The sequence below is a fragment of the Heloderma suspectum genome, chromosome 2 (genome assembly GCF_057233095.1).
Source record: "Heloderma suspectum isolate Gila_16-S chromosome 2, 16-S_ref, whole genome shotgun sequence".
NCBI lineage: Eukaryota > Metazoa > Chordata > Lepidosauria > Squamata > Helodermatidae > Heloderma > Heloderma suspectum.
Window position 1 is genome coordinate 162,456,824 of NC_139459.1, and position 25,207 is coordinate 162,482,030.

Here is a 25,207-nt window from a genome sequence, read left to right on the forward strand (position 1 = left end):
CTGGCTCTTTCCTAACTTGCTGCATGGGCACATAATACATGACCTAGGATTGTACCCATTTAAGAGCCTGCGCCTCTCCTGTCTGTGAGTGACGGGGGACTTAAAAGCTTTGAAAGAAGCTGCAAATAGCATGGACAGGGGCCACATGGACAAGGGCCACCTGAACAGCATGCTTGAGTTCTGCTGCATTTCCAGCTTGAGCACTGAATAGTGAAGGGCAGTAGGAAGCCCTTTAGGGGACAGGAACCTGTAGCCTACTCCAAGGGCTAGAGGCAGCTTTTGCCCAGAATGCAAGTCTCTCAACTGCACCTCAAAAATAGGGGTTTGTCTTGTGAATATGCAAGCAGAAGGAAAATGAGCTTTATACAGTTCCATCTAAACCTATGGTGGGGGAAACCAGCCACTGCAAACAAGTCTTCAAAACCCTCCCAGTTTTATTCAATAGTCACAAAGTCATTGATCAGCCAGACCTAACAATTGGCTATGTGTAGACCCCACAATTCAGCCACTGTGGAGCTTCTCCACAATGCCTTCCCTCCTCCCCCCAATTCAGCCCAGCAAGTCCATGTTGGGAGCAAAAGGAAACTGCCTAAGTAAAACACACTTTTTTCTCCATAAAATGGGTCCCTGCCAAGTCCTTTCAAAAATGCCAGCTAGTGGCTCTTCAAAAGGAAAAAAAATACCATAAATGGTTACAGATTACACATACAAATACTACAAAGGGGCTTCCATAACAGAGGCCAGAACCATCTACTCTAGAGTCCCTGGTGGCTACTACAGGGAGCAGGCAAATCTACATACTAAGCCACTTGGCACCCAGTACCCACTGCCTGCCCAGGTGAGGAAAGAGGGACTAGAGACAGCAGCTGCAACAGCCTAGAGAACACAGAGCAGAGAAAGGGGCCAGAATTGGGCATAGCCATCAAGATGAGCAACAGGAAACTGATACACAAACTGTTCACTTTCAGCCAGCAGCCTTTTTTTTTTTTTTTTGGTACATTCATGTTTTAAATTTTTTTAACCCTTTGATGTTACATCAAGATTTCCCGAGAGACAGGCAATCATCAGACCTGCTGATAAGATGCTTGTGGCACAACAGTTCATCTCAGATGTTCTTCCAAAGGCCCAAGACCTACAGCAGTAAGATGCTGGCACTCCCCAAACAGCCAGGAGGGATTGGGCTTTGCTTTTCCCTCCCAGTAGGAGAGACACCTGCTAAGTCTTAGCAAAGCAACAAACACTAGCCCGGAGGCTGAGATGGGTGAGAAATCAACATGGAAATGAAGGATGTGCTGCTGGATTTTCATCTGTGCCCATTCTACAGCCAGCTGCAGCCACTTTGTTTAAAACACTGGGAGCAGGGATGAAGGCTCAAGTTACTTGCTGCTAGGCTGCCCAGAACACACTAGAGGCCCTGTTGCAGTTCTGCTCTACAGCCTGTGCCTAATGCCGATCAGTCATGGAAGGTTGAAGAGTGACACCATTAGCGACATGATTGGTTGTAAGACACAGTGAGCACAGGAACTCAGTCATAGTTGAGCAGGTTGAAGTTTCCAACATTTCATAAAAAAGTGTACAAGTCCGCTATCAAAGAACCAATGGGGTTGTCTCCTATTGTACAAGGGGTCAGAACATCTCTGGTGAGGCCAGTGGGAGGGGTAGAAGAGATCCAGAGAAGCGATTGCCAAACTGTTGAGGTGCAGCAGGCAGATGGGCAGGGAGGCAATTTTTTTCTTCATTTGGTTTCCTGGTGCTGTCAGTTCAGAGGTTCAGGTGTGAGGGTCTCTTAGCTCCCATAATGCATTGTGTTGGTGGTGATGGACATGGGGGATGCCATGGAAATGGCTGGCCCGCCCATGGTGAACTGACTGTTGACAGGGTAGTGAGCACTTGACGTTCCTCCACTCTGACCGCTAGACGAGCCTGGAGAGGAGAGGAGAGGAGTTAATCATCATCATCTTCATTCAGCAGAACGAATCAATCCAATTTTCCAGCAAAAAGAGGCCCTCTAGCCAGCTATTTCATTTGTACTAGGGAAAGTTCTAACAAGGAGCCAAAGCAATTTTAGAATTGGTAAGTTTCAATTTAAATTCAAACACTCTTCACATTTTGATATATTGTCTGCAAACAAATTTGAAAAATGAATTTCAATATCATGGGGGCGGGGGTGCTACAACTGTAAAAGTTAAACAGGCAAAATGCTGTGGCACTTTGGAACCCAATTGTAGCATAAGAATCTGTAGGCAATAGCCTACTATTGCCTCTGATGCCTGAAGGGGGACTGAGGAACTGTCTGGATTACACCCCACTAGCTTCCCTTCAGTAGGTTCTCGCCTCTGGAAGCTCATGCCACAATATGCCAGTCAATCACCAAGGTGCCCTCACACTCACCTATTAAAAGGCCAACAAGAAGTTACCAATCATGATGCAAACTGATTTGATAACAAAATGGGCTACTACAGATATTTAGCATGACCATCTGCATTTTTGGAACATCAAGTTTAATTTCAGTTTCAGGGATCATACAGGCATCAAAAATTAACACAACAGATTTTGCCTTTCCTCACTCTCAATGAGGTGCCTGCTACCTCCATAGCCAAACAGCTCAAAAGCCCACAACCCCCTTTCCCTCCTCCAAGAGGGCCCAAGCCACATTTACCTTGGACAATCCCTGTGCTCATGATGGATCCCATCCTCGAATGGGTGTGATTGACAATCCCAGTGTTGGCTGCTTGAGAAGAAAAAAAGAAACTCAGACATGCTCAGTCTCTGCATTAGGCTAATCAATCTCAAATCTGTCAAACTGCTTACTCCTTAACTACCATCTGCAAGCATATATGTACTGTGTCCAACACCAGCTCAGAAGTAGGCCATGTGTAAGGGGAATACCACCCTGATCTCTCACTCTGCATCTAACTGCCAGCAACTCCAAGGACATGAACCTCCAATCAAGTCTGAACTCAAAACACCAGTTCAGAGGTACTTTGAACAGCAAAACCAGAACTGAACATGAACCCAACCCAAACTGGCCTAAGTGAGAACTACTTCAAAATAAATGTCTCAATAATCAGGTTCTCCAGAGATTCTAGCGATGGTGGTAACAAAGGGCCTCTCACCAATTCAACCCTAGAGAGACAGTATTTCCCAAGAAGAGGTGGGGTGGGGGCAGTGTTCTGGGACTGGTAATTCGGTCTCCTGCAATTACCTTGACCCCAGGCACTGGCCAAGTCTATCAGGACAAAGAAAAAGCAATGTAACTAAAAAGTGCTGGGGTGTGTCTTGGATTTCTAAGTTTTAAATTCCAAAGATGGACTGAATGTGACTGATTTTTATTCCCATCCATCCCTTGTTACCCTTTCGCCCCACCCTCCTTGTCCTCCCTACAATCTAAATTTAGAGTGGAAGCTTCTTGGGGCAGGTATAGGTCTGTTGCTTAAGTATGCTGATTTATCTAGCTAAGCCGGTTCTCATGTTCTGTCAGCATCTCCTAGAGTTACATCACATTCCAATGTGACCAAGAAACAGAAGCCAGGATGGGGCTATGCAGAAAGGAGGAGGCTTGATTCTTAATGGTGAGGTGTTTTCCACAAGGGGTGGGGAGCAGATTTTATTCCTCACTCCAATCATGTCCCAGAATATTACTTGTTTCCCCATACAGGTAAAAGATTGTCATTTGTTCCTTTGAGAAAAACTAAAGCACTGCACTAGGGTACAAGATTGCAGGGAGGGCAAAGCCTGCTTCCCACCACTGAAAGGAATCCCACAAGGGATTGCATCACACACATACCACCCCCCATGTTGTACAAGCCGTCCCTGCCCACATACAGTAGTGATGAACATCTTGCTAGTAATAATGGATTACTGCCTCTGAATATGGAAGCTTCATTTAACTATTATGGCTAAATGCCATCAACAGACTTCTGTAAAATGTGCCAATTTTTAAAAAAGTTATTCACTACCACAAGATATAGTAATGGACGTTATCTTAAGACTCAGTTATATGTTATGTGAGATGCACTTCTTTTCATCTGTCCAGAGGCTAGTGCCTGTTGAGTGATCTGTAGATCCACAAAATGTTTTGTGGATCTGTAGGTCTTAAGAAAAACCAAGCGCCACACACACATAGCAGAGGACAGGGAAGAGGTCTCTCACCATGCCAGGTGGGAGAAACAGACTCATTCCTCCCCAAGTTCTCTGGAATGTGCAAAGAGCTTGTGGGAGTGGTCATGCTCAGATACACCCCAAAGTGGCAAGTTCTTGTGCTTTCTATGCATTCATACACATGGGTTCTGTGCCTCAGCAGAGCTGGCTCAGGAATGTTCTAGAGCTGGTGTTCCCTGCCTTCTCTTAAAAGTATTTTTTAATCCAACTGCACATGCCTCAAGGGGTGGGCTGAGCACCTTCCAGTTCAGTTCTCTTAGCAGCAGCTTAGGGAACTTGCTCTCCTCTCTGTGACCAAGCATAAGCAGTTTTACCAATCCCACTACTTTTTCAGTTAGGAAATCTTCCCACCCATACCCCGCTTAGTTTAGTAGAACAGTATCCCTATTTGTTATCACCCAGTTTCCTCACAAGCTTATGGCTAGGTTCGGCATCATGACATCCTCACTCTCAACCTCACGGCTTGGAAGATCTGGCCATCTTAGCTGCCTCCAACAAGCTGTCTCCTGAGCACAAATGGACTTGATTCACTCATTTTGCTAGAGGCCAGGAGTTAGATTAACAGGAGACAGCTTGCTGGAGACAGCTATGCTGGTCAGATTTTCCAAGCTGTGAGGCTGAGAGTTAGGATGTCATGATGCTGAACCTAGCCATAAGTATGTGGAGAAACTGGCTGTTAACAACGACAGGGCCTCCAGAACAGACATACAGTAACTGGAGTGAGAACTGAACTCCTGGCTTTCTAGTAAGGTGAGTGAATAAAGTCCATTTGTACTTAGAGAACGTGCTCCAACAGCTTCCTAGCACTCAACAAGAATTGCTGAAGCTTGTCCCAGCAGTTATGGCAGATTTAGCAGTTATTCAGATTGCTACATCTATGTTGCAAGTTCAGACTGCTTCAATGTCCAGCTATTAACCTCCTGTTGAAAGTTGTCATTTTTTTCTCCTAATCGCTTGGCCCAGACAATTCTTTAAGGAGCTACAAAACCTGCAACCCATCATTAAACCACCTATTTCAGCCTGGAGTCTTGATCACAAGCCCATGGGCAAGCCATTCAATCCCATAGCAACCTGCAGCTTACAACTGCTCTCCCTTAAGGAAGCTTTCCTGGTGGCTACTGCATGCTAGCAAACTCTGCTATCTTCCTCCCTTTTGAATATAAATGGTGGTCCTTTGTCCAGATCTTGCTTTTCTTCTCCAAGATGGTCTCAAAATTGTACCACTCAAGATACCATCCTGCTAGTATTATTTCCTGACCCCAAGGGTAACTGAAAGATCCTGCACATACTGGATGTCTGGAGGACCCTGGCCTTTTATCTCCACAGAACCCTCTCCTTCATAAAAGAGATGGTCCTGTGTATACTGTGGTTCTTCTCAAAAGGGACTACCATTGGCTATTATCCACTGGTATCCAGCAGCTCAACAGCCCATATTATCCACTGGTATCCAGCAGCTCAACAGCCCATTCCAGCAGGTGTCAAGGATCACTCAACTTGCCACTTCCTCTATATTTTCCCAAGTTTGCCTCTAAAGGAACTCCGCAAGGGTGCTACCTAATTCACACTATTCACTCTTGAAAAACACTTATCCTCAAGCATGAGGAGCCAACTTTTAGCAGGGCTTTTCTGCATTCTCTGTTTTCACGAGGACACCAGCATCCACCTTCACAGAATGTCAGCTTGCTAGATACCCACATGTGAATGGACAGAGACCACAAGTGGGGGGAAACAGGTTATGATCTTTAAAGCAGTTATCTACGCTGTCACACAACCTGCTTGCATTCCCCATTGTAGGTGCCTTTGCTTCATGAGGCAGTTGCAAAAGAAATGAGCAAGAACACTGCACATGCAATTTAAGTTTCCTCTCAAGGGCACAAGGAGTGAGCACCAGTTTGCAGGCTAGAGCTCTAGAATGTTCCTGAAGGTGCTTCTGCAAATATGCAGAACTCATGGGTGTGACTGCACAGATGAGGCTTGAACAGCATCAGGTACAAGAAAGCAACCTGTTGAATTTCTCTTGCTGTTTCTGCTTTTGGAGTCTGGCACAGCAGAAAACGTAACACATTTATTTCCACAAATCTTCTGTGAGTGGCAGGGGATTTTCTTTTCTTTTCTTTTCTTTCTTTGGGGGGGGGGGAGGCAACCAGAAATTGTTGATTTGCAACCAAGCCAACATTCACAAAAAGGTTGATCAAATTATATAAATAAGTTCTCTAATGAATTGCTTTTAATACAATAAATTCTTAAACACAGCTTTTATAGGGATTTAAGTCTATCTTCACATATGGATTTGTATTATCTTAAAACATAAGAACAATAGGAGTGAATTTGTTTATATAATTTGATCAACCTTGCTTGTGAATATTATATCCTGTTTGGATTGTGTCTATTTTTCAGGGTGTTTGTTGGGATATCACTCTCAAGACCAACCAGAATATATGGGCCCCTGGTAATCTAGGGCTCTGGGAAAGGAAAGGTTTCTCCTGTGCAAGCACTGAGTCATTACTGACTCCTAGAGGGACGCCACTTGTGCTGGCGTTTTCATGGCAGACTATAGCGGGGTGGTTTGCCACTGCCTTCCCCAGTTGTGACTACCTTTCCCCCAGCAAGCTGGGTGCTCATTTTACCGACCTCGGAAGGATGGAGGGCTGAGTCGACCTGAGCCAGCTACCTGGGGCCCAGCTTCCGCTGGGATTGAACTCAGGTCGTGAGGAGAGTTTCGGTTGCAATACTGCCGCCTACCACTCTGCGCCACCTGAAACTCTGATCTAGGGCTCTAGTATTAGAGAAAAGCTTCTTGATCACTCTCCACACCATTTGCAATTTCATGGCCACTTACCTATGACAAGTAAGAACTGCCTCCAGGCAAACAAGGCAGGGAAGTTGCCCCACACTGGCTGAGAAATGGGATTCGTTTTAAATTAGGGTATTGATATCCTTCAATATTTACATTGGTATGCATGGGCAGATGAGCTAGTAAACAGATGGCTGTTTTATAAATATCATGTCCCTCTGATCCAAGCTAAAAAGCTCCAAATGTGTTAGCCATTTTTTCATAGGGAATGTCCCCCAACACCTTGATAATTTAGGTTGCCCTTTTCTATACCTGTCCCAGCTCTACCAGTATCCTTTTTGAGGTGGGGTGATCAGAAGTGTACACAATATTTGAAGTGTGGCCACATGAGAGATTTACATCATTATAATACTTGCTCTCCATTACAATTTATTTCCCAGAAGAGAAATAAATTGGCTCAAACAATCTGTTTTTCCCCCCACACAGGTCAGCATAGAAAAGAGCATCTTGGGGACTGAGATTAATATTGTTCCATCAGTGGTCAAATAAGATTCTGAGGGATATGGTATTAGCACATGCAAATAACAGATTAAGAACAAATAATTCTCTAGTTAAATATGCCACTGTATTCTTTTCTTTCTTTCTTTTTACAAGACTTTACTGTAAGCAAAGAAGTTACCTGGAAGCAGTTACTGAGCTATTTTTAAAGTTAGTGTCTGAACCACAGAATTAAGAAATACCAACGAACTGGAAGTGAACCCAAATTTTGAATGGTTCAGCTCCTTGTTTCCTAGCACTAGCGCCAATCTACCAGCAGGAACACTCTTCTCCCACAATTGGGCTCAATACGGATGGTAAACTCAAGGTCAAAGAGCAGGAGGATAATTCTGCGGTCACATGTACCCCACTGGGCCCTCAGAAGTCAGGCACTTGGATGAAGCAGGGCATCCCAATCCTTCAAAGGGCCTCCTCACAAGCCCTCAGCCAGGAGTACAGCCCAAAAGACTGGCTGCTCAGGAGATTGTAACCTGGGGCCTTCATCTTGGCCACAGAGACTATGCTTCCTAGGATTCTCCCGTTCAGATACAATCTGCTCCACATTGCAGACAGACTCACCTAGAGGAATAAGGTTGTTGTGGCCAACATTGGTGCCACCAGCAATCACGCTGCTGAGATCATAGGCTGTGGGCATCCCTGCAGCACGGGGTAGAAGGGAAGAGGGTGAGAAACGAAGGCACTAACCAAGACACACACACACCTAGACCTTCAAGGACACTGCCCAGCCCTTGTGTGGCAGGAGAGGACACTAGATGGAAAGTGTTACAAACAGACGAGCCTCTTTAGGCAAATACTACATGGCTCCTCTCCCCACAAGCAATTTCTCAGAAAGGCAGTTTGTTCTCAAGTGTATTAAACTTCCTAGAGAAGACAGCAATTGAGTCATTCATGCAGAAGCACTCCTGGCTGGGCAGATGCCACTGTGAGCTCAGGCCTCTGTCTGATTCTTAGCTGTCACACTTGATGCATGGAAGGTATTGGCCAGCTCATATTGAACAGATGAGGACAAAGGGGTACACAACAGTGGCCAGGAGAGTAACCAGCTAGAGAAGCATGACAGGAAGAGAACAGGACATTTCCTCCACCAGGCTTCCACGGTATTAAGTCGGGGAGAGATCACAAGATGCCTGACATCAAAGTTGCACCAGACTGCTGTGCCTTCAGATCAATGGAGAAAGGGATGGGCAGATCATCTTCAAGCTCCTTCCTGCAGAGTCCTGGAGACGTGATACGTTTCTGCAGGTTTATTTTTATTGCGTTTCTGTTCCACTCTTCCTCTAAAAAACCCAGAGCAGCTTACATGGGGCTCCCATCTAAGCAGTTATCCAATTCACATCTCCTTAGCATCAGGATTACATGCTTCCCTATACCATTCACTGAAATGAGGCACAACAGTGAACAAGCTGCTGAGAGCCCGCGTACAATTATCTATTGGCTCAAGCCACAAATGGTAGCATCATCAAGCATCTTAGGAATGTGAGAAGGCAGCATACAGATGCTGAACATTACTCTAGAAAGAGTATGTCTCAATCAAGGGGCGTGAGCTGCTCAAATTGTGCGCCAATATGGAGAAGCATGACAGAGAGATGACAGTAAAACACAGACAGCAGAAAAGTGCAACAGGGACTCCTCAGCCTCAGTGCCCCAGTCAACATGAGGAGGAAAGGCCACACCAGCTGCACGAGCAAGAGCATGTTCACATGCATGCTTGGGACAAGGCAACCATGGTTTTCTGCTCTGGGTATAATCCTTAGCAGACTGACAGTGCACATGCTGCATGGTATGTTGCATAACCATTGCCAATAAGATAAAGGCCGTGGCATGAACACCCCAAGGCTCTTTCAAGAGTGGTTATTATGCCAGGGTGTGACATTCTGCTTCACACCTGCACCCACTGTGTAGAGAGAGAAAAAAAGCAGCTGCCACATCCTGAGCAAAACTACTCTTATTGGAAATGATTGACTTGATCCGGTGCTGAAGCCACAGCGTCAACAGGACTTTCCCTTGAACAGAAAATGTGCTCTCAATCAGCCTGGAGTGGGTGGGGGGCACAGCTTAACATCTGAACCCTGAGACAAGTCAGCCAGAAAGCCCTCCCTCCCAAGACAACAAGGCCATGTGGCTTACTGGTTGTGCCTGCCTCTGGAGCCTGCTCAATTCAGTCAGGGATCTAAGATGTTCCTGTGCTTCCCTGAAGGAAGGATTTCAGCCTCCAGATGTGAGTTAAAAACTGGTGCAAACAAAAGCATATTGCTTGCCACAGGTCATCACTTTACTATATGGGAAGCTCCACAGCAAAGCATCCAGTGAGTCTTCAAACAGAGAGCAAAGTTTGAGTCTTGTGGCCTTCAGGGCTCCTGGCTGTTCAGATCCCAGGCCCTAAAGTGACAAAGGAGGGGGTAACCCATCAGCTTAACCCAAGAGTGACAGACAAGAAGGTACAGTACCAGCAACAGCCATCCCTGTGCTCATGTTGTAGGCGCCACCTGTGTTCCACATGTTCTCTGAAGGAGATGTGTAGTGCGAGCCCGGCGGGGGTGAAGGAGTTGTACCTGTGTACCTGGAAGGCAGACACACACACTCAAACACCAGCCCCAAAGCCAACATGGTGGAGAGTACAGTCCCAACTGATCCACATTCTGGACAAGGTGACTAATTTCCCATAATTCTGAAGAGCTGACACAAAAGAGTGTCACATGGCTAACATATTTATTGTGGCACAAGCTTTTGTGGAATACAGCCCATTTCTGATGCATGAAATAAATTACATAAAAAAACCCTGTAAAATTGTAAGGCCAAAAAGCCACTGAATGCAATCAATACGGTATGTGACATTTCTATGCAAAGCTCAAATGTATTCTAGGATCAAAACTCCTTCAGTTTAAGAGAAGAATACAAATTCACATACACCAAAAAGCATGGAAACTGCAAGTTAAAGCAACTTCTGTGCCATATAAGCAGTACAACTATTCTTTAGTGTCACATATACTCTCAACTTACCCATGCACCCACACAACTGAAGGGTTTTTATTTTATAGTACAGGTTGTTTTTCAAAGAGGAAATTCACTGAATTATGTGCCCTCTAGGAGAGGGGAAATTTTTAAAAACTTCTACATCTCTATAGTACTTAGCATTTATACTGAATTATTTTAGTACATATCAATCCTGTAAGATAGGCAGCTATTATTATTTCCATATTATCCCCATTTCTATTATCACCTTTAGAATTTTGTTCAGTGTTATCCTCATATTGTTCTGAGGGTTGGAAAACTAAAACTGAGACAGTGGCTTACAACAACCCTGGAATGTAGTCCACTGTTACCACATACTGCAAATGGCAGAGATCTCAAAACATATTCAGCAGATCACTCAAGAAAGTGAGCCGGGCCCAAAATTACATATGAGGCCCCAAGGCTGATTTATATTGTTTACTGGTAAAGATTTCTACCCAGCTCTTCAAATAGAAACTAGAGCAACTTACAACATAAATTAAAATAAAAACCGAAACAGCATTTCACAGCAGAAATAAACCACGATACAAGAAAAATGCAGTAGCAAAACTGTGTGTGTGTGTATGTGTGTGCAAACTCCAACACAAAGGGGGAAGAACAGCAGCAGCAGCAGTAGCAGCATTCAGCCCATGCCAAAGACTTCTCTAAAAACCAGATCCTAGCTTGGCACCTACGATGCTCAGTTTCCCTAGGAGGAGCGTTTCACATTGGTTGAGCTACCTTGACATAAGGTAGGCAAAGAACTAGATATACAGAAATTGTTTGCACATTTGGCAGAGATAGATGACTTGATCAATGTAAATTCCCTTACACAAACAACTTCTTTCCTCCTGCAAGCCTGCTCAGTCTGCTTTTCTTTATGGGAAACAGGCTCTGCCAGGGAAGCTTCCATTTTCCAAACAGACAGGTGCTGTATAACCTCCTACCATGCTCCCGCCACAGGTGACATAAATTATTAAAATGGTAGTTATAATTTTAGGAACACACAACAGATTTTCATTAAACCAGCAAAAGGGAGACCTCTGCAATATCTTTGAATATTTGACATCTGAACTACCAGAAGGAAACGTTCAAGTTCTCTTTTGGGTGGGCAAAAAACATAATTGGTGCTAAGAGAGCTTTACAGCTCAATGCTAAGTAATTCAATTGCTATACTGCCAATTCTCTGTGCCGCTTACTCCTCTGGGCCTGTCCTGCAGTGTGACAGTCTGGTCTTGTCAACTTGTTTCTTCACTGCACTGAGTACATATTATAGTTTGAATGCAACTGTATCATAGAGCTTTGCGATAGACAATGGATCATACAGTGTGCACTGGGTAGTGGCTGGAAGCATAAAGACAAGTGGTCAGTGTTTTTCCAGTATAACATAGTCCTTACTTGCATAGTGGTGTCTAGAAAGTGAACCTGCTGTGTGGGCTGGTCCAGACTCAAGTTGATGGTGAAGTCTTGGTAGAAATTCCCATGGATCTAGATAATGAAGACTGACAAGGCGAGGACTAGCCTATTATAGGACAGGCCCAGAAGAGAAAGTGACAGAACATCACTTGTTAACTTGTTCCCAGGTAAACACACTCCAGCGTATCAGTGGTTCACAGTCCATCCTGGATGGTACTTCTCCTAAAGCCCAGGAGGAGGGTGGGGGAGCAGGTAGGCCAGTCCTCCCTTACAGACGGACCTCTAATCTAAAGCAACAATTCAGTGGCAATAATGGTTACCTAACAGAGACAAACGCAGGGCCTAAGCCCAGCAACAAACCCAGATGCCACCTCTGCTTCCCATATCCACTCAGGCAACACCTTACAGAACCTTAAAATGTCAGCCATACTACTAGGAACTCCTTCACCTATTGCCCTTCTGCTATCTATACAGATTACAACAAACAGCTCAGTCTCTTCAGAAACCAGAGGACACAAGGACACACTACTTCCAACCTGAAGGTACATCATTCTCTATCACAGCCTTCCCAAATCTGGTGAACTCCAGATGTGTTGAACTACAACTCCCATCATTCCTAGACAGTGTGGTCATTGACCAGAATAGCGGGTGAAGATTCCAATGAGGAAGAATCAAGTCTAGCTTCCATATCTTCATTCTCTTGTCCCACCTCCCTTGGTCTGGAGCAGGAGGAAAACTCATGAGCTCCCTCAGCTGAGGAGGACACCAGGCACCTGCCAGAGTAGCAGGTTTGTTGGGGCAGGATTGATACTTTTGTTTTAAAGCAAGCAGTTGATTGATGGCTACAGTTCCACCTCAAGGAACAGAGAATTTTGCATTAAAACCTCTGTTGTGATAAAAAAAATCTATAAATCGTGTGTGTTCACATACATCTTTTTGTAGGATTTATTCGGTTTACAAAGCTTGCCTTTCAGGGAACTGTGAATTTTAGCACTATTTTGGAAGAAAAGGAAATAGGAACATACCATTTCATGCTTCAGCCTGTATTTTTAAATTCACAGCAGCTAAAATTCTGAGGATTCCTCCACCCCCGCCTCCCTGTTTCCAAGACTATCATAGCCAAAGACGGTTTTGGAATCAACATAAGCTTGAAGCTCCGCAAGAATCAAATGCAACAGTGGCAAACAGCTTGCTTCAACTCTGGTCTCTGCTCCTGTCGACTCAGCTACTTCTACCTTTATCAATGCAATGATATCTTGATCACTGTACAGATGTGGTGTTTGCTTGTTTGCTCCCAAATGTGGTGCATAGAGCTTTGCTTGTTTGCTCCCTTTTCCCAATTGCAGCTTCTTCCAGAAACACTGTATGAGACCCTCCATATGTGTGTTTTTACACACACTTTGGGCAGCACCCGATAGAAGCCCATGACTGTCACACTACCATGTTCAGTTGTCTATTGCAGTAATTTATTGCTTCAGAGGGCTACTTTCACCTTTTTCAGGGTAAAGCTTGAAGTACTATGAAGCTCTGAACACACACTCAACAAAGGACTATGGAAAGACACAGAAAATACCCTCAATGTTTCTACAGTGCTACTTTCCAGGTCTCTGAAAAGCTACTGTCAGTATAAAGCTAATGCCAGAAAGCCTCTACCAAAACCTAAGTTTCTAACCCAGGGGTGGGCAACTTGTGGCCCTCCAAGATATTTTGGCCTACAACTCCCATAATCCATTACCATTGTCCATACTGGCTAGTGCTGATGGGAGTTGTAGGCCAAAATATCTTGGAGGTATCCAAAACATCTGGAGGGCCACAAATTTCCCACCCCTGTTCTAATCAAACTGGTATTACTGAGGGGTGTGTGTGTGTGTGTGTGTGTGTGTGAGAGAGAGAGAGAGAGAGAGAGAGAGAGAGAGGTATTTCAAACACACTGACTTCATTCACACTATCAAAACAAGTGAGCTGTTGTAGGGTTATCCGAGGGTTGTTTAACAAGCCATGCTGCCTGGGTTCGAACAACATGCTGAGCCCTGGCCAGGCAGTGATTATGCAGATTGGGCCTGACACGTGCCATGGCTCACAAAAAGGCACTGTGGTTTATTTAAGCCACAGTGACTTGTTGAACATGTGAACTGGCCCATAGGCTTCACCCACACTACTGACAGAAAGCAAGTGCAAGTATTCTGCTATGCTGCTAGTGCAAGTATTCTGCTACCATTTAAGGACCGCTATGTCTAGAGATGTGAAGGAACTCATTTTCCCATGAACTGTGTTTTTTTCCAAAACACTGAACAGCTTTGGATTATGATTTTTTTTAGAATTTAAAACAAGTGGTATATATTGTTACCCAGCCTTTACTCCCCCAAATGATTTCTAAAAAACTATATAATATGAAGAGTTTTATAGAAAGACTAGAGATCTATTCCCAGCATAGTTATTTCTTTCATTTTTTATTAAAAGTATTGATAGAGGGAGCAATCCTATGGCTACTAGTCAGCGGCTAGATGGCCAAGGACATGTGCATTTCCAGCAACCAACACAAGACTCAGAGAGGCAACTCTGCCACTGGCTTTCCAGGACACCAGCCAACACTGGCTAGGAGACAGGCCAGGGGGAGATGTATTTAAACATGTATACCCTGCCCTTCCACAGTTACTCAAGGTAGCTCACAACATAAATGAAACAATGTCTAATCACAACAAACAAGAACTAAATAGTTAAGCTTATTGTAAACTAGCTGAGCTGCAGCAAACCAAGACCCAGGAGACACTCCTCTCTCCATCTAGTCAAAGGTCCTTCAAAATCAGAAGCAACTAAAAGCAGCAGGGAATAACACAGGAGAACCCTTTGGGGGAGGTTACATACGATTCAGGGTTTTATGGCACAGCAGCACCTAGACCGTGTTGTGCCAAACACCCAATTATATTTTAAGCAGCATTCTTTTCAAGCATGATTCTCTCCTGTCAGCCACCAATCCAGTCTCAGTTAATCTCCAAGGTCTTAAAAGGACAACCACCCAATCCTATTTTAAAATATGATTTTACACATTAAAAATAAATTGACATCTTCGCCATGAAACAAAGTTAAGGCCATTGGCTGCAAGTCATGTGCAACAGTTATCCATGCCTTGGTTACCTCATATTTAGACTCTTGCAATGTGCTTACGTGAGGCTACCCCTGAAGAGCTTTAATTGGTGCAAAATGCAGCAGCTAAGCTACTAAAACTTCCTGACTGTTAGAGCAATACGACAATGGAACCAATGACCTAGGGAGGTGGTGGGCTCCCCCACACTGGAGGCATTCAAGACAAGGCTGGACAGCCATCTGTCAGGGATGCTCTGACTTGGATTCCTGCACTGAGCAGGGGGTTGGACTCGATGGCCTTGTAGGCCCCTTCCAACCCTACTATTCTATGATTCTGTGATTCTATAACCAGTGCACAGTACCAGGACCATATTGCACCTGTCCTGAAAGACCTGCACTGGTTTCCAATTGCTTTCCGGGCACAATTCAAGGTGTTGGTCCTAACCTTTAAAGCCCTAAACAGCTTAGGAACTGGCTATCTAAGGGCGTACCTGTCTTACTATGAACCTGCCTGAATATTAAGATCTGCAGGAGAGGCCCTTTTGAGGGCACCACTACCTGCAGAGGCCCATGATCAGGCACGGATAAAAGGGTTTTCTCCTGTGTTGCCTCCAAATTCCAGAATGTGCTCCCTCAAGAACTATGATTGGCCCCATTCTCTTGACCTTTAGAAAGGGTGTGAAGATGCATCTTTTCAATTTAGCCTTTTAAAACGTATAGTTTTTGCTGTTTTAAACTGTTGTATACCACCTTGATGGCTTTGTAGCAGATAAGGTGATATATCATAGAATAGTAGGGTTGGAAGGGGCCTATAAGACCGTTGAGTCCAACCCCATGTTCAGTGCAGGAATCCAAGTCAGAGCATCCCTGACAGATGGCTCTCCAGCCTTGTCTTGAATGCCTCCAGTGTGGGAGAGCCCACCACCTCCCTAGGTAATTGGTTCCACTGTCGTATTGCTCTAACAGTCAGGAAGTTTTTCCGGATGTTCAGCCGGAATCTGGCTTCCTGTAACTTGAGCCCATTATTCCATGTCCTGCACTCTGGGATGATCGAGAAGAAATCCTGGCCTTCCTCTCTGTGACATCCTTTCAAGTACTTGAAAAGTGCTATCATATCTCCCCTCAGTTTATAAATGTTAAGAATAAATAAAATAAAAGTTATGTGGTTCAAAGAAAAACTCACAAACATTTGAAAAATGTGGACATTGAAGCAACTCATGCTTCAATGTCAGAGGGGTGAGCAGTGAAGTGGCCCGGTTTGTGGAGGACATCAAATTATTCAGGGGCTACATGGCCACTGAAGGAAACAGGATGCTGTGGTCTGATCCAGGAAGGCTCTTCTATTCTTAGGATTACTGAAAGGCATCCACATTCTTTTGTAACCAGTGGCTCAGCATCCAGTTTATCTATATGCTCAGGTGCTCTCACTTCTTTTAAGCAACTACCCTCAGAAGATGATCAAAGGGAATGGGAAGAAATATGTATCTTTCTGACCCCATCTTCTCTCTTCTTCTCCCTCCCAAGCAAAAAAGTAAAATAGAAATCTCAGACTAAAAACTGGCTGGAAAGGAATATTTTTCTGCCACCCTCCTTTCCTGCTCCTTGTACAGTCCTCCCCTTCACCATAAATAAGTTTATTTCTGTCCCCACAGCCCCTCCCAGCAGAAACCATGAAAACAAAGTGATTCAACCAGCGTGAGGCAGTCTGCAAGAGCAATTCCAGCCTGCTTCCAATGGCCTTATTAAACCCTGCTTAATAAGACTTGCTTCTCTCTTCCATGGGCCACGCAAGTGAGACATCTCAATGCTGCTTTTTGCCTGTATCTGGGCTTTTCCATCACTGCTGAGGAGAAGCAGCAAGAAATAAACTGGGATTCCTTCAATGCTGCATCACACCTGATTGACATTACAAAATCCCCAAAGAAAGAATGAGTCTCAAGATGCTGGAAAACATTACTTCATTTGTAATAAAGCTCAAAATAAAGTAATCCTTTTCAGCATCTTGAGATGAGTTTTCCATTTCTGGATCTGTGGTGATGCTTTCCTGTTTGTCTATACTCATCATTGCAAAATCCCAGCATATTTCAAGTATATGAGAAGAGGGCAAAGCCATTCATACAGCATTTCCTCTGTAATATCGGGAACTATGAATGTTGCTTCATATAATGGAATAAAGTAACAGGACACAATAAGCAAGTTTGGGGCAGATTCAGGCTGCAGGATGCAAGTTGACCCTCAACAGCCTAAACGTAAATATCAATACATGCTTATTTTGAAATAGAAAAGGCTGTTATCCATCTCCACAGTTCAGGGAGCCTGTGGGTAGGATTTAGATGATTGTCACTTGAGTATGTATACTGGCATTCATCTCCTTAACCTACTTATGGGCAGGCCATGAGAGACACCTGAATTAGGCACAAGTAACTCTCTGCAAAGCTGTCTATTGGGTTTTTGAAAAACAGCATGCATTACTCAGCAAGAGCCTGGAAAACAAAGATATATAAGGTAAGAATTTGAGGATGTATGGTGTAAGACTTGCTTAGAACCATAAAGAAGTTCCTCTAGGAAGATGGTTTTATTAACTCAGATGGACCCTAGGGCACAAAACTGTCTCCCAATCCTGCTCCTGTACAGAGAACTGCCACAGATTGGTTTTCCTTTGCGATGCACCTCAGGTTCTAGCAGTTCCATTAAATGTAACAAATTAACCAAGCTCGAACATATTAATTAAAACTACACTTTTAGGTTCTTGCTGTTTGACAGTGAAGTACAATGGTCTCTCCTCATACGCAGTGCACAATCAAGCATCCCACAAATTATCTGACTATAGACCTGGAAAAAAGCCCTTGGGGGCTCACTGTGACATACCTGAAAAACGGGTTTTTCAGGTCAAGTAAGTTGCTGGACTTGGAGCCTGTCTGATCCACCTGAGCAACAATACTGATGTCATAACTCTGCCTGAAAGAGAAAGGTATGAGATACTAAAAAGACAACTAGCAGTCCTTTTAAGAGCATTTTAAGACAGAATAAGCATCAGAAAGATTTGTTGTGTCACATTTGGAGAAAGATCAGTGGCTCCTGAGGAAGGAAAGTCTTTTCCAAAATGTGTTGGGCATAATAAAAGGTTTTTCAGACTCTTGAGAATATTTTCTGGTTTGGAACACATAAATGCCTTCCCCTCTTGCTGTTTCCACCAGTCCTTTTTGATAACTCAGCAGGACCATTTCTCCCTCATAGAGACCAGGATTGAAAAGGAAGATGAAAGTAGCTTGCTCATGAACTTGCTTATGCAATGAAAGTGAACTTGCTTATGCAGAAAGGAGACAAAACATGCACTGGTAGCAATTCCTGCATCATACCCCTCCCAAGAGTGTGTTGCACAAAGCCCTAAAGAGCAACAACCAGCTCAACCTCTGTTGTGCCAGCCATATCATCTAGATGAGTGGGATCTTATTTATATCTATTTTAATTTTGTTCATTTGGCAAACGTATAGCCTACTTTTCAAATGGCTTACAACAATAAAAACAATAAAATGGAACAGAGCTAGCAATAAAACAACATCAGTTGTAAAAGGCTTGCCTGAAGAGAAAGGTCTGAAAAACTTGTTTAAGAGGTCCAATCTCCTGGAACTGTTACACTGTAATTCCAGAGCTTGAGGTCCACAACCAAAAAATACCATTTGGTGGTAACCACCAGCATGATTGGATCCATAAACCTCTGGAGTCAGACCATCCTCATCTTAACTCTGATGCTCCGTTGATTCTAACCCTTCAAAATCATTCACGTTGGAAATACACAGACCGGCAAGCAGGGAAGCAACTGAACTCTGGTTTGGGCTAAAAGTCACCTTTTGTCTTAATTCAAAGGAAGAGAATTGCAGGAGAAGAGTAGACAAACATCAAAATGTTGGGAGTGAATGGACTTGCCCAGACTACTGGATTCTGAGAAGTTGCACCAAGTACCAGAGAGGCTGCTGTGACTAAAGTGGCCTGTGCAGAAGGGAGGGACCAGTATTGTTCACAAGGCTTTCTAAAGTGCAAAAGACAGCTGGTTCACTCCAGTGTCTAAGAGGACTGGGCTTCGAATTACATAGGCCTTAAACTAAGTTACATCACCTTGTTGGGTAGGTAACGATTATTCCCATTTTACAGATCAGCAATAGAGGTTGAGGTAACTACTTCACTAGGGAGCCCATGGAAAACGTATTTCATCTTTCTCTGATTCAAGCCCAGCACTCAATCCACTAGACCACCCTGGATCCAACAGAATTTGGCCTGGCTGCTTTGAGGGATGCTCTTTTCATTTCAGTGACATAGTCCCTCCCATCTTACCTCTTGTTGGCGATGAGCAGGCATGTCCCTGACAGGGTGTCACCAGCCTTAGCAAAAAGTGGAGACTGAAAGAGGCACCGAACTTGGTACCAGTGGGTAAGAGGCTCTGTGGGAGCAGTCGAAAGCCAAACGGTCATTCTAGTAGGAGGAAGGCAATAGGGTCATGTTTAGAAAGAAGAAGAATTGTGGTTTCACCAATCCATACCTCACCCTTCTCATATGCCTCTATCTTCAACTACCAATATACGTATTATCCAGCCACAGATTCTGGCAGCAACCAGGTCTGGCTTGTCATACGTGGTCTGTTTCCACTCTCTACAGAGCTACCATGGTTCCAGTTTTTCCCTTTCAAGCCAAAACCAGTGATACCATCCATTGGGCTGATTGGGTTGTTCTGGGGTTATCCAAGGGTTGTTTAAACCCTCAAAAAATCCACAACGCTCAGGTTCACATGACACAACAAGCTGCAGCGTGCCACACCTTGCATATTCAAAATTGCAGCTGGCATGCGTCTCAGAGTCCCACGGGTGAATTAACCCACAGTGGCTTATCATGATGTGTGAACCAGGTCATTGTGAAAGTTTAGTGCAGTGGCAACATGCAAAGTCTGGAAGTGCCAGTAAGGTTTCCTTGTTTGGGGTTGCTTCTAACGGTAGTAGTTAAGTGGAGTACAATAACGGCAATAAATTTTCCTTAGGGCTGCCTTTATTTTAATTTCAAGTGACATGTAGGAAAGTGGCATTCTTTTCTTCCAGGAAAGTGGCATTCAAGACAGCAATTTCTAATTCATGTAAATGGGAAAATCTGCCAGCTAAAGCTTTAGTTGATCAGTTAGTAAGGCCTTCTTTAATTTGTGAGGCCAGAATAAAGAGCATACTTGTTAAGTTTTGAGGCTATCTTGGATCTGGCATGCTTCCATAACAGGAAGTATTTAAAAACTGAAGATTCCCTTTCCTTCTAATCATTACTGCTGCTTTTGCTTAACAATTGCTGAAAACAGCCATTTGCAAAGAAGCACACTGCACGATTTAAACTAAGTCATAAGACACATACAGAATTTTAAGTTAAGACAGCTAAAAACCAAATAATATTAAAAACAATAAAACAAAAATTTCCTTCATAATGCCCGGCAGAACAGGGGCCGTCTTAGTCTGCTTGCCAAACAATGTCAGAGCAAGACAAGCAAAAACCCCACCTAAGTTCCAGAACTCTGGGGTAATTATCAAGTGCATTCAGCTATGCGTTGATACCTATAACAAGACCTCATCAGATGCTCAAAATCTCATATGGGAGGCGGCGCTCCCTAAGATATTTAGAGTCAAACAGTGCAGGACTTTACAACCAGCCAGCATGTTAACTGAGACTTGAAACAAAACAGCAGGAACTGAGATTTGGCATGCCAGATTATTCTATCAAACTGTGCTTCCTCCAGCCAAGAACAATTCCAGTTAGGGAAGAACTGCAGAATCCCATTTCCTACCATTTTTTCCCCTAAGTTCCACTACCACTCTATGGGTATGGGGAAAATTTACATTCATCTACAGAAGAACACAAGTCAAAAGACAGCTTAAGTTGAACTTGCCAGTTTTCTGCAGCGTAGAATAGGAGTGATAATCAGTTATCTGTTTTACAAAATCCAAATTCTGATGGGAGGGAAATGTGCTTTTGCCACCACTTACATTGAACCAATGAAGGCTACATCGAACCAGAAAGCCAACCCATGGACTAGACCTGAATGCAGCATGTGGAATTTGAACGGGATTTCTATCCTGGAGAAGAAGAAAAGACGTAAGCCACACTCTCCCTTGCAGTCACACGGTTCATGCTCTGCAGCTAGAGATCTGAAATAGCACCTGAGTAAAAGGCATTGCTAACAGGGCCAGACACGTCCATTTGGGATTTTACTTTGTAACTTATTAGGCTGTGGCCAACACTGTAGATTCTATCTTCCTCCAAATGCCACTGGGATTCAGGTATAGTAACTCTGTCCAGACACAGTCAGTCCAGGACAGAGCCAGACAGAACATGGAACAATGTTGCTGCTAAATAGTCTAGAGCTAAGCAGTGAATCCCAAACTTCTCATGTGCAAAGTGCTCCTGGCCTCTCAATGCCAATTTTAGATCCTCACAGTGGTGTATGTACAACAAGCGGTAAAGTTTTGAAAAGAAGGGTGAAAGTCTTACTTGAAGGCTGATTTTTAAAGGAAGACGTTAATTGTTAATTCTAATCTTAATATAAAATTTGCACATTTAAAGTTCTAGAAGATCAAAAGATGGAATGCCCTTGCTTATGCAGACTTGCGACATATAAATACTATACACAGTAATTTGATACCAAATATTTATTTCCATTCATAGCTCAAAGATTTCAGCTGGATTTCAATTTTAACTGGCCACACCACCAGCCTTCCTCCAGAAACATACCCAAAGGATGTAGATCGGAACTGGCTAGAAGATATTTTCTTTTTCGCTTTACGTTCTTTTATGGGAAGTGACAAAGTGCTAGACTCTGTGAAGCTGTTCCCACGACATGACAGCCCACCATGGGCTATTTAACCCACTCTCAGGCTGCAGTGCATGCAGCCACCATTTTGAATATGCAACCCGCACTCAGGGGTTATCGTGTCATGCAAACCCAGCAAGTATAGGTTATGTGAGGGTTAAACAACCCTTGCATAACCCATGGTCTGTTTTAGGGTTATGTGAGGGTTGTTCAACTCTTGCATAACCCAGGCTCACTGGGTTTGCACAACAAAACAACCCCTGAGCAGGGGTTTCATATGAAATTTTGTGCCTGCAAGTGCCGTGGCTCATCATGGGTTAAATAACCCACAACAAACTGCAGCATGTCATCTGAACCTCATCAGTATATTTGTACTGAAAACTGAACAAGCACAATGATCAATGGCAGAAAACATGCAGAACAATAGGTCACCGTGGACATTTCAGAAGTTTCTTATATATTGGCCCTCTTGAACTTGGAACCTCCTTATAACAACACAGTACAGTCTCACTTGACATTCAGCATCTCTTCAGCAAGTCAGGCAAACGGTCTTTCTCTGCCCTAGAAAAGATGGTTCCCCAAGATACTGAGTACAAAAAAGGGCCACAGTTGTAGAAACCAATAGGAAATTAGCAAACAAGCACACAACTGTAAATGGGTCAGGTAATACTAGTGTAATGTTGTAACAATATGAAAACACGTAATGAACATAGTGGGTGTTAGTAATCTGTTTAAAATAGAACTGTTGTTAGAACAATATAATTATACATATGAAAACAATGTGAGTAGAATTGTACATATATAGGAAGATAACAGAAGCATCTGTATCACAGGTATATACATATTATTATAATTTGTTCAAAGGATCTTAACGTCCATTCAAAAAGTCTTTACAGGAATCTGGTGTAATCCTGTTTCGCATATGAGTTGCTTCTTCAGATAAATAATAACTGTAAAGATATTAAGATTCTAAGATCTATGGTCATATATACATACACACATATGCACATACACACAGTGTGTGTGTGCATATGCACATACGCGCGCACACATGTATTATTTTTATATTCACATAGTTGTCAGTTATTATCATAATATGCACATGTGCAAGAACATTATTTCAAATAAACACAAACCTTATTGAGAATTATTACCATAATATTATCAAAAATTATTTACATGAAAACGGGGCTGTACTTTATAAGCAAGGAAATTGTTTCAACTCACCAACCTTAGACTCAACAAAGAATGCTGTGGCAGTACTGTAATCTGAATAGTTTTTTGAATGAGGCCACTTAATCCGCTGGCATAGCTTGCATTTTATCTCATAGAGCTTCACAGAGCTAAGAAAGAACAACACTTAAACCATATAGTATCAGTACACTACCGAAAAGTTTCTTTGAAATGAGACACAAAGTAACCAAACAAACCTCAAACCACAGGCTGATAATTTCTCCTGCTCTAAAGTCAGTAAATTGAGTCGGCAGCTGTGAGCATACCAATTCGTAACAGATTTTAAATACCCAATGTTGAGGAAAGACTGAGTCATCAACATTGCTGTTACACGTGTAGTATTTGGTTTCATATGCAATCAGATAAATATCCCCTATACAAATGCCTTTATATATTACACATAAGATGCCAAATCCAGAGAAACATTCAAACCTTTAGGGATCACAGACTGCAGTTTGAAAATCCACTCAGCCTCCTTACATAGAAGTAAGTTACTGTAATCTATCCAATTGTGTTTATGAAAATATATTCTATCAATAACTAGGAAGTTAAAGTCCTCATGTGTATGAGCCCGTTCTACAAAATGTTGCACCAAGGGAGCATCCAAAACGTCCTTAATTTGGACCGATGTTCAATAATCCTAGTTCAAATGGTACGAGAGATTTTACCTACATACAATAACCCACATGGGCAAATGATAACATAAGATAACTCGCTTGGTTGCACAGCTGGAAAAATGATGCAATTCAAAATGTCGATGATCCATGGGATGTTCAAAGATTTTGATTGGTAAGGAAAGATCACATACAGAGCGGCCCCCACGTTTGTGATGCCCATAAGGTGAAGTTGCATGTTGAGCAGATGGATCAATATCTGAGTGTACTAGATAGTCTCTAAGGTTTTTTGTCCGTCTAAATCCTATACGTGGAGCATTACCGCAACCAGGTATATGGCTTACTATATGCTAATGTTTATATATTGCTTTTTTAATAGAGAAGGACAAATTAGAATACTACAGGAAGATTGTAATCAATTATTACATCCCTTATCAGGTGGATTAAGTAACATAGATATAGACACTGCATCTGCTCATGTTTCAGCATCCCTTATTATATTCCTTGGGTAACCCCTATCCACCAATTGTTGCCTAAATAGTATTTTTTGATTAACATATTCATGATATTGTGAGGAGTTCCTCTTGAGATGTAAGTATTCTCCATATGGTAAATTCCTATGCAGATGCACTGGGTGGAAAGACTCAAAATGCAAAAGAGAATTTCTGTCAGTCAGTTTTCTGAATCCTCTAATATAGATGATTTTGTCTGCAATATACCTCTGTAAATAAAAATGGAACACACTGTGCATCAAAATGAGAAGAAAATTTTATAGTAGGATGATCCAGGTAAAAAATTGATGTAAAGTATCTTGTTTAGAAAATATTAGAAAGATACCATCAATATAACATTTGTAGAAAAGAAGATACTTAAAGAATGGATTGAAGTTAATGTTGCATATTGCAGTGTCCTCTAAGGATGCCATAAATAAATTGGCCAGACTTGGGGCAAAAGGACTCCCCATTGCTACTCCTCTAACTTGAAAAAAAATTGTTGAGAGAATCTGAAATAATTTTTCTCAAGAACAATATCCACTAATTCCATAAGGAGAAAGTTCGTCCCGAGTATCAAGGAAAGATTCAACTATCATACGTGCCTCCTCATGTGGAATATTGGTATATAAGGAATTAACATCCATGGTTACCAAGATAGCCTCTGAAGGAATTTTCACGCCCTCCACCTTATTAATGAAGTCCCTGGTGTCTTTCAAATACAAAGGAATCCTGATGACCACAGGACGTAGAAAATAGCGCAGACACTGCGATACAGGTTCCAAAATGGAATTAGAACCCGAGACAATTGGGCAACCAGGAGGTGGAAAACCAGGCTTGTGTATTTTAGGAAGCATATAGATTACAGGAACACGTGGATATGGGTTCTGAAGGAATTTAGAGGTTTTTTCATTAATCAGCCCTAAAAGCATCACTTCAGTTACCGTGGTAGCAAGGATAGACGAAATATGTTTAGTAGGGTCATAGGGAATAGGTTTATAACAAGATGAATCCTGTGTCTATGAATCTC

The 25,207-nt window shown here is 42.9% G+C and overlaps 1 protein-coding gene across 6 annotated transcripts in view; it reads right to left on the reverse strand.

The window, feature by feature from the left end:
* Nucleotides 1-951: 951 nt before the first annotated feature.
* CARM1 (coactivator associated arginine methyltransferase 1) overlaps nt 952-25,207 on the reverse strand; it is a 54,766-nt gene continuing 30,510 nt past the window's right edge. For 2 of the 6 annotated variants that reach the window (XM_084835529.1, XM_084835526.1), the window contains 7 exons: nt 21,016-21,105; nt 19,337-19,474; nt 17,873-17,962; nt 9,961-10,073; nt 8,072-8,149; nt 2,660-2,728; nt 952-1,923 (listed from right to left, as the gene is read on the reverse strand). In XM_084835529.1, the coding sequence (XP_084691655.1) occupies nt 1,787-1,923; nt 2,660-2,728; nt 8,072-8,149; nt 9,961-10,073; nt 17,873-17,962; nt 19,337-19,474; nt 21,016-21,105 (715 nt within the window). In that variant the 3' untranslated portion in view covers nt 952-1,786. Of the gene's footprint in view, nt 1,924-2,659; nt 2,732-3,366; nt 3,381-8,063; nt 8,150-9,960; nt 10,074-17,872; nt 17,963-19,336; nt 19,475-21,015; nt 21,106-25,207 lie in introns of all 6 variants that reach the window. The other 4 variants (XM_084835528.1, XM_084835525.1, XM_084835530.1 and 1 more) reach the window with 3 other exon arrangements.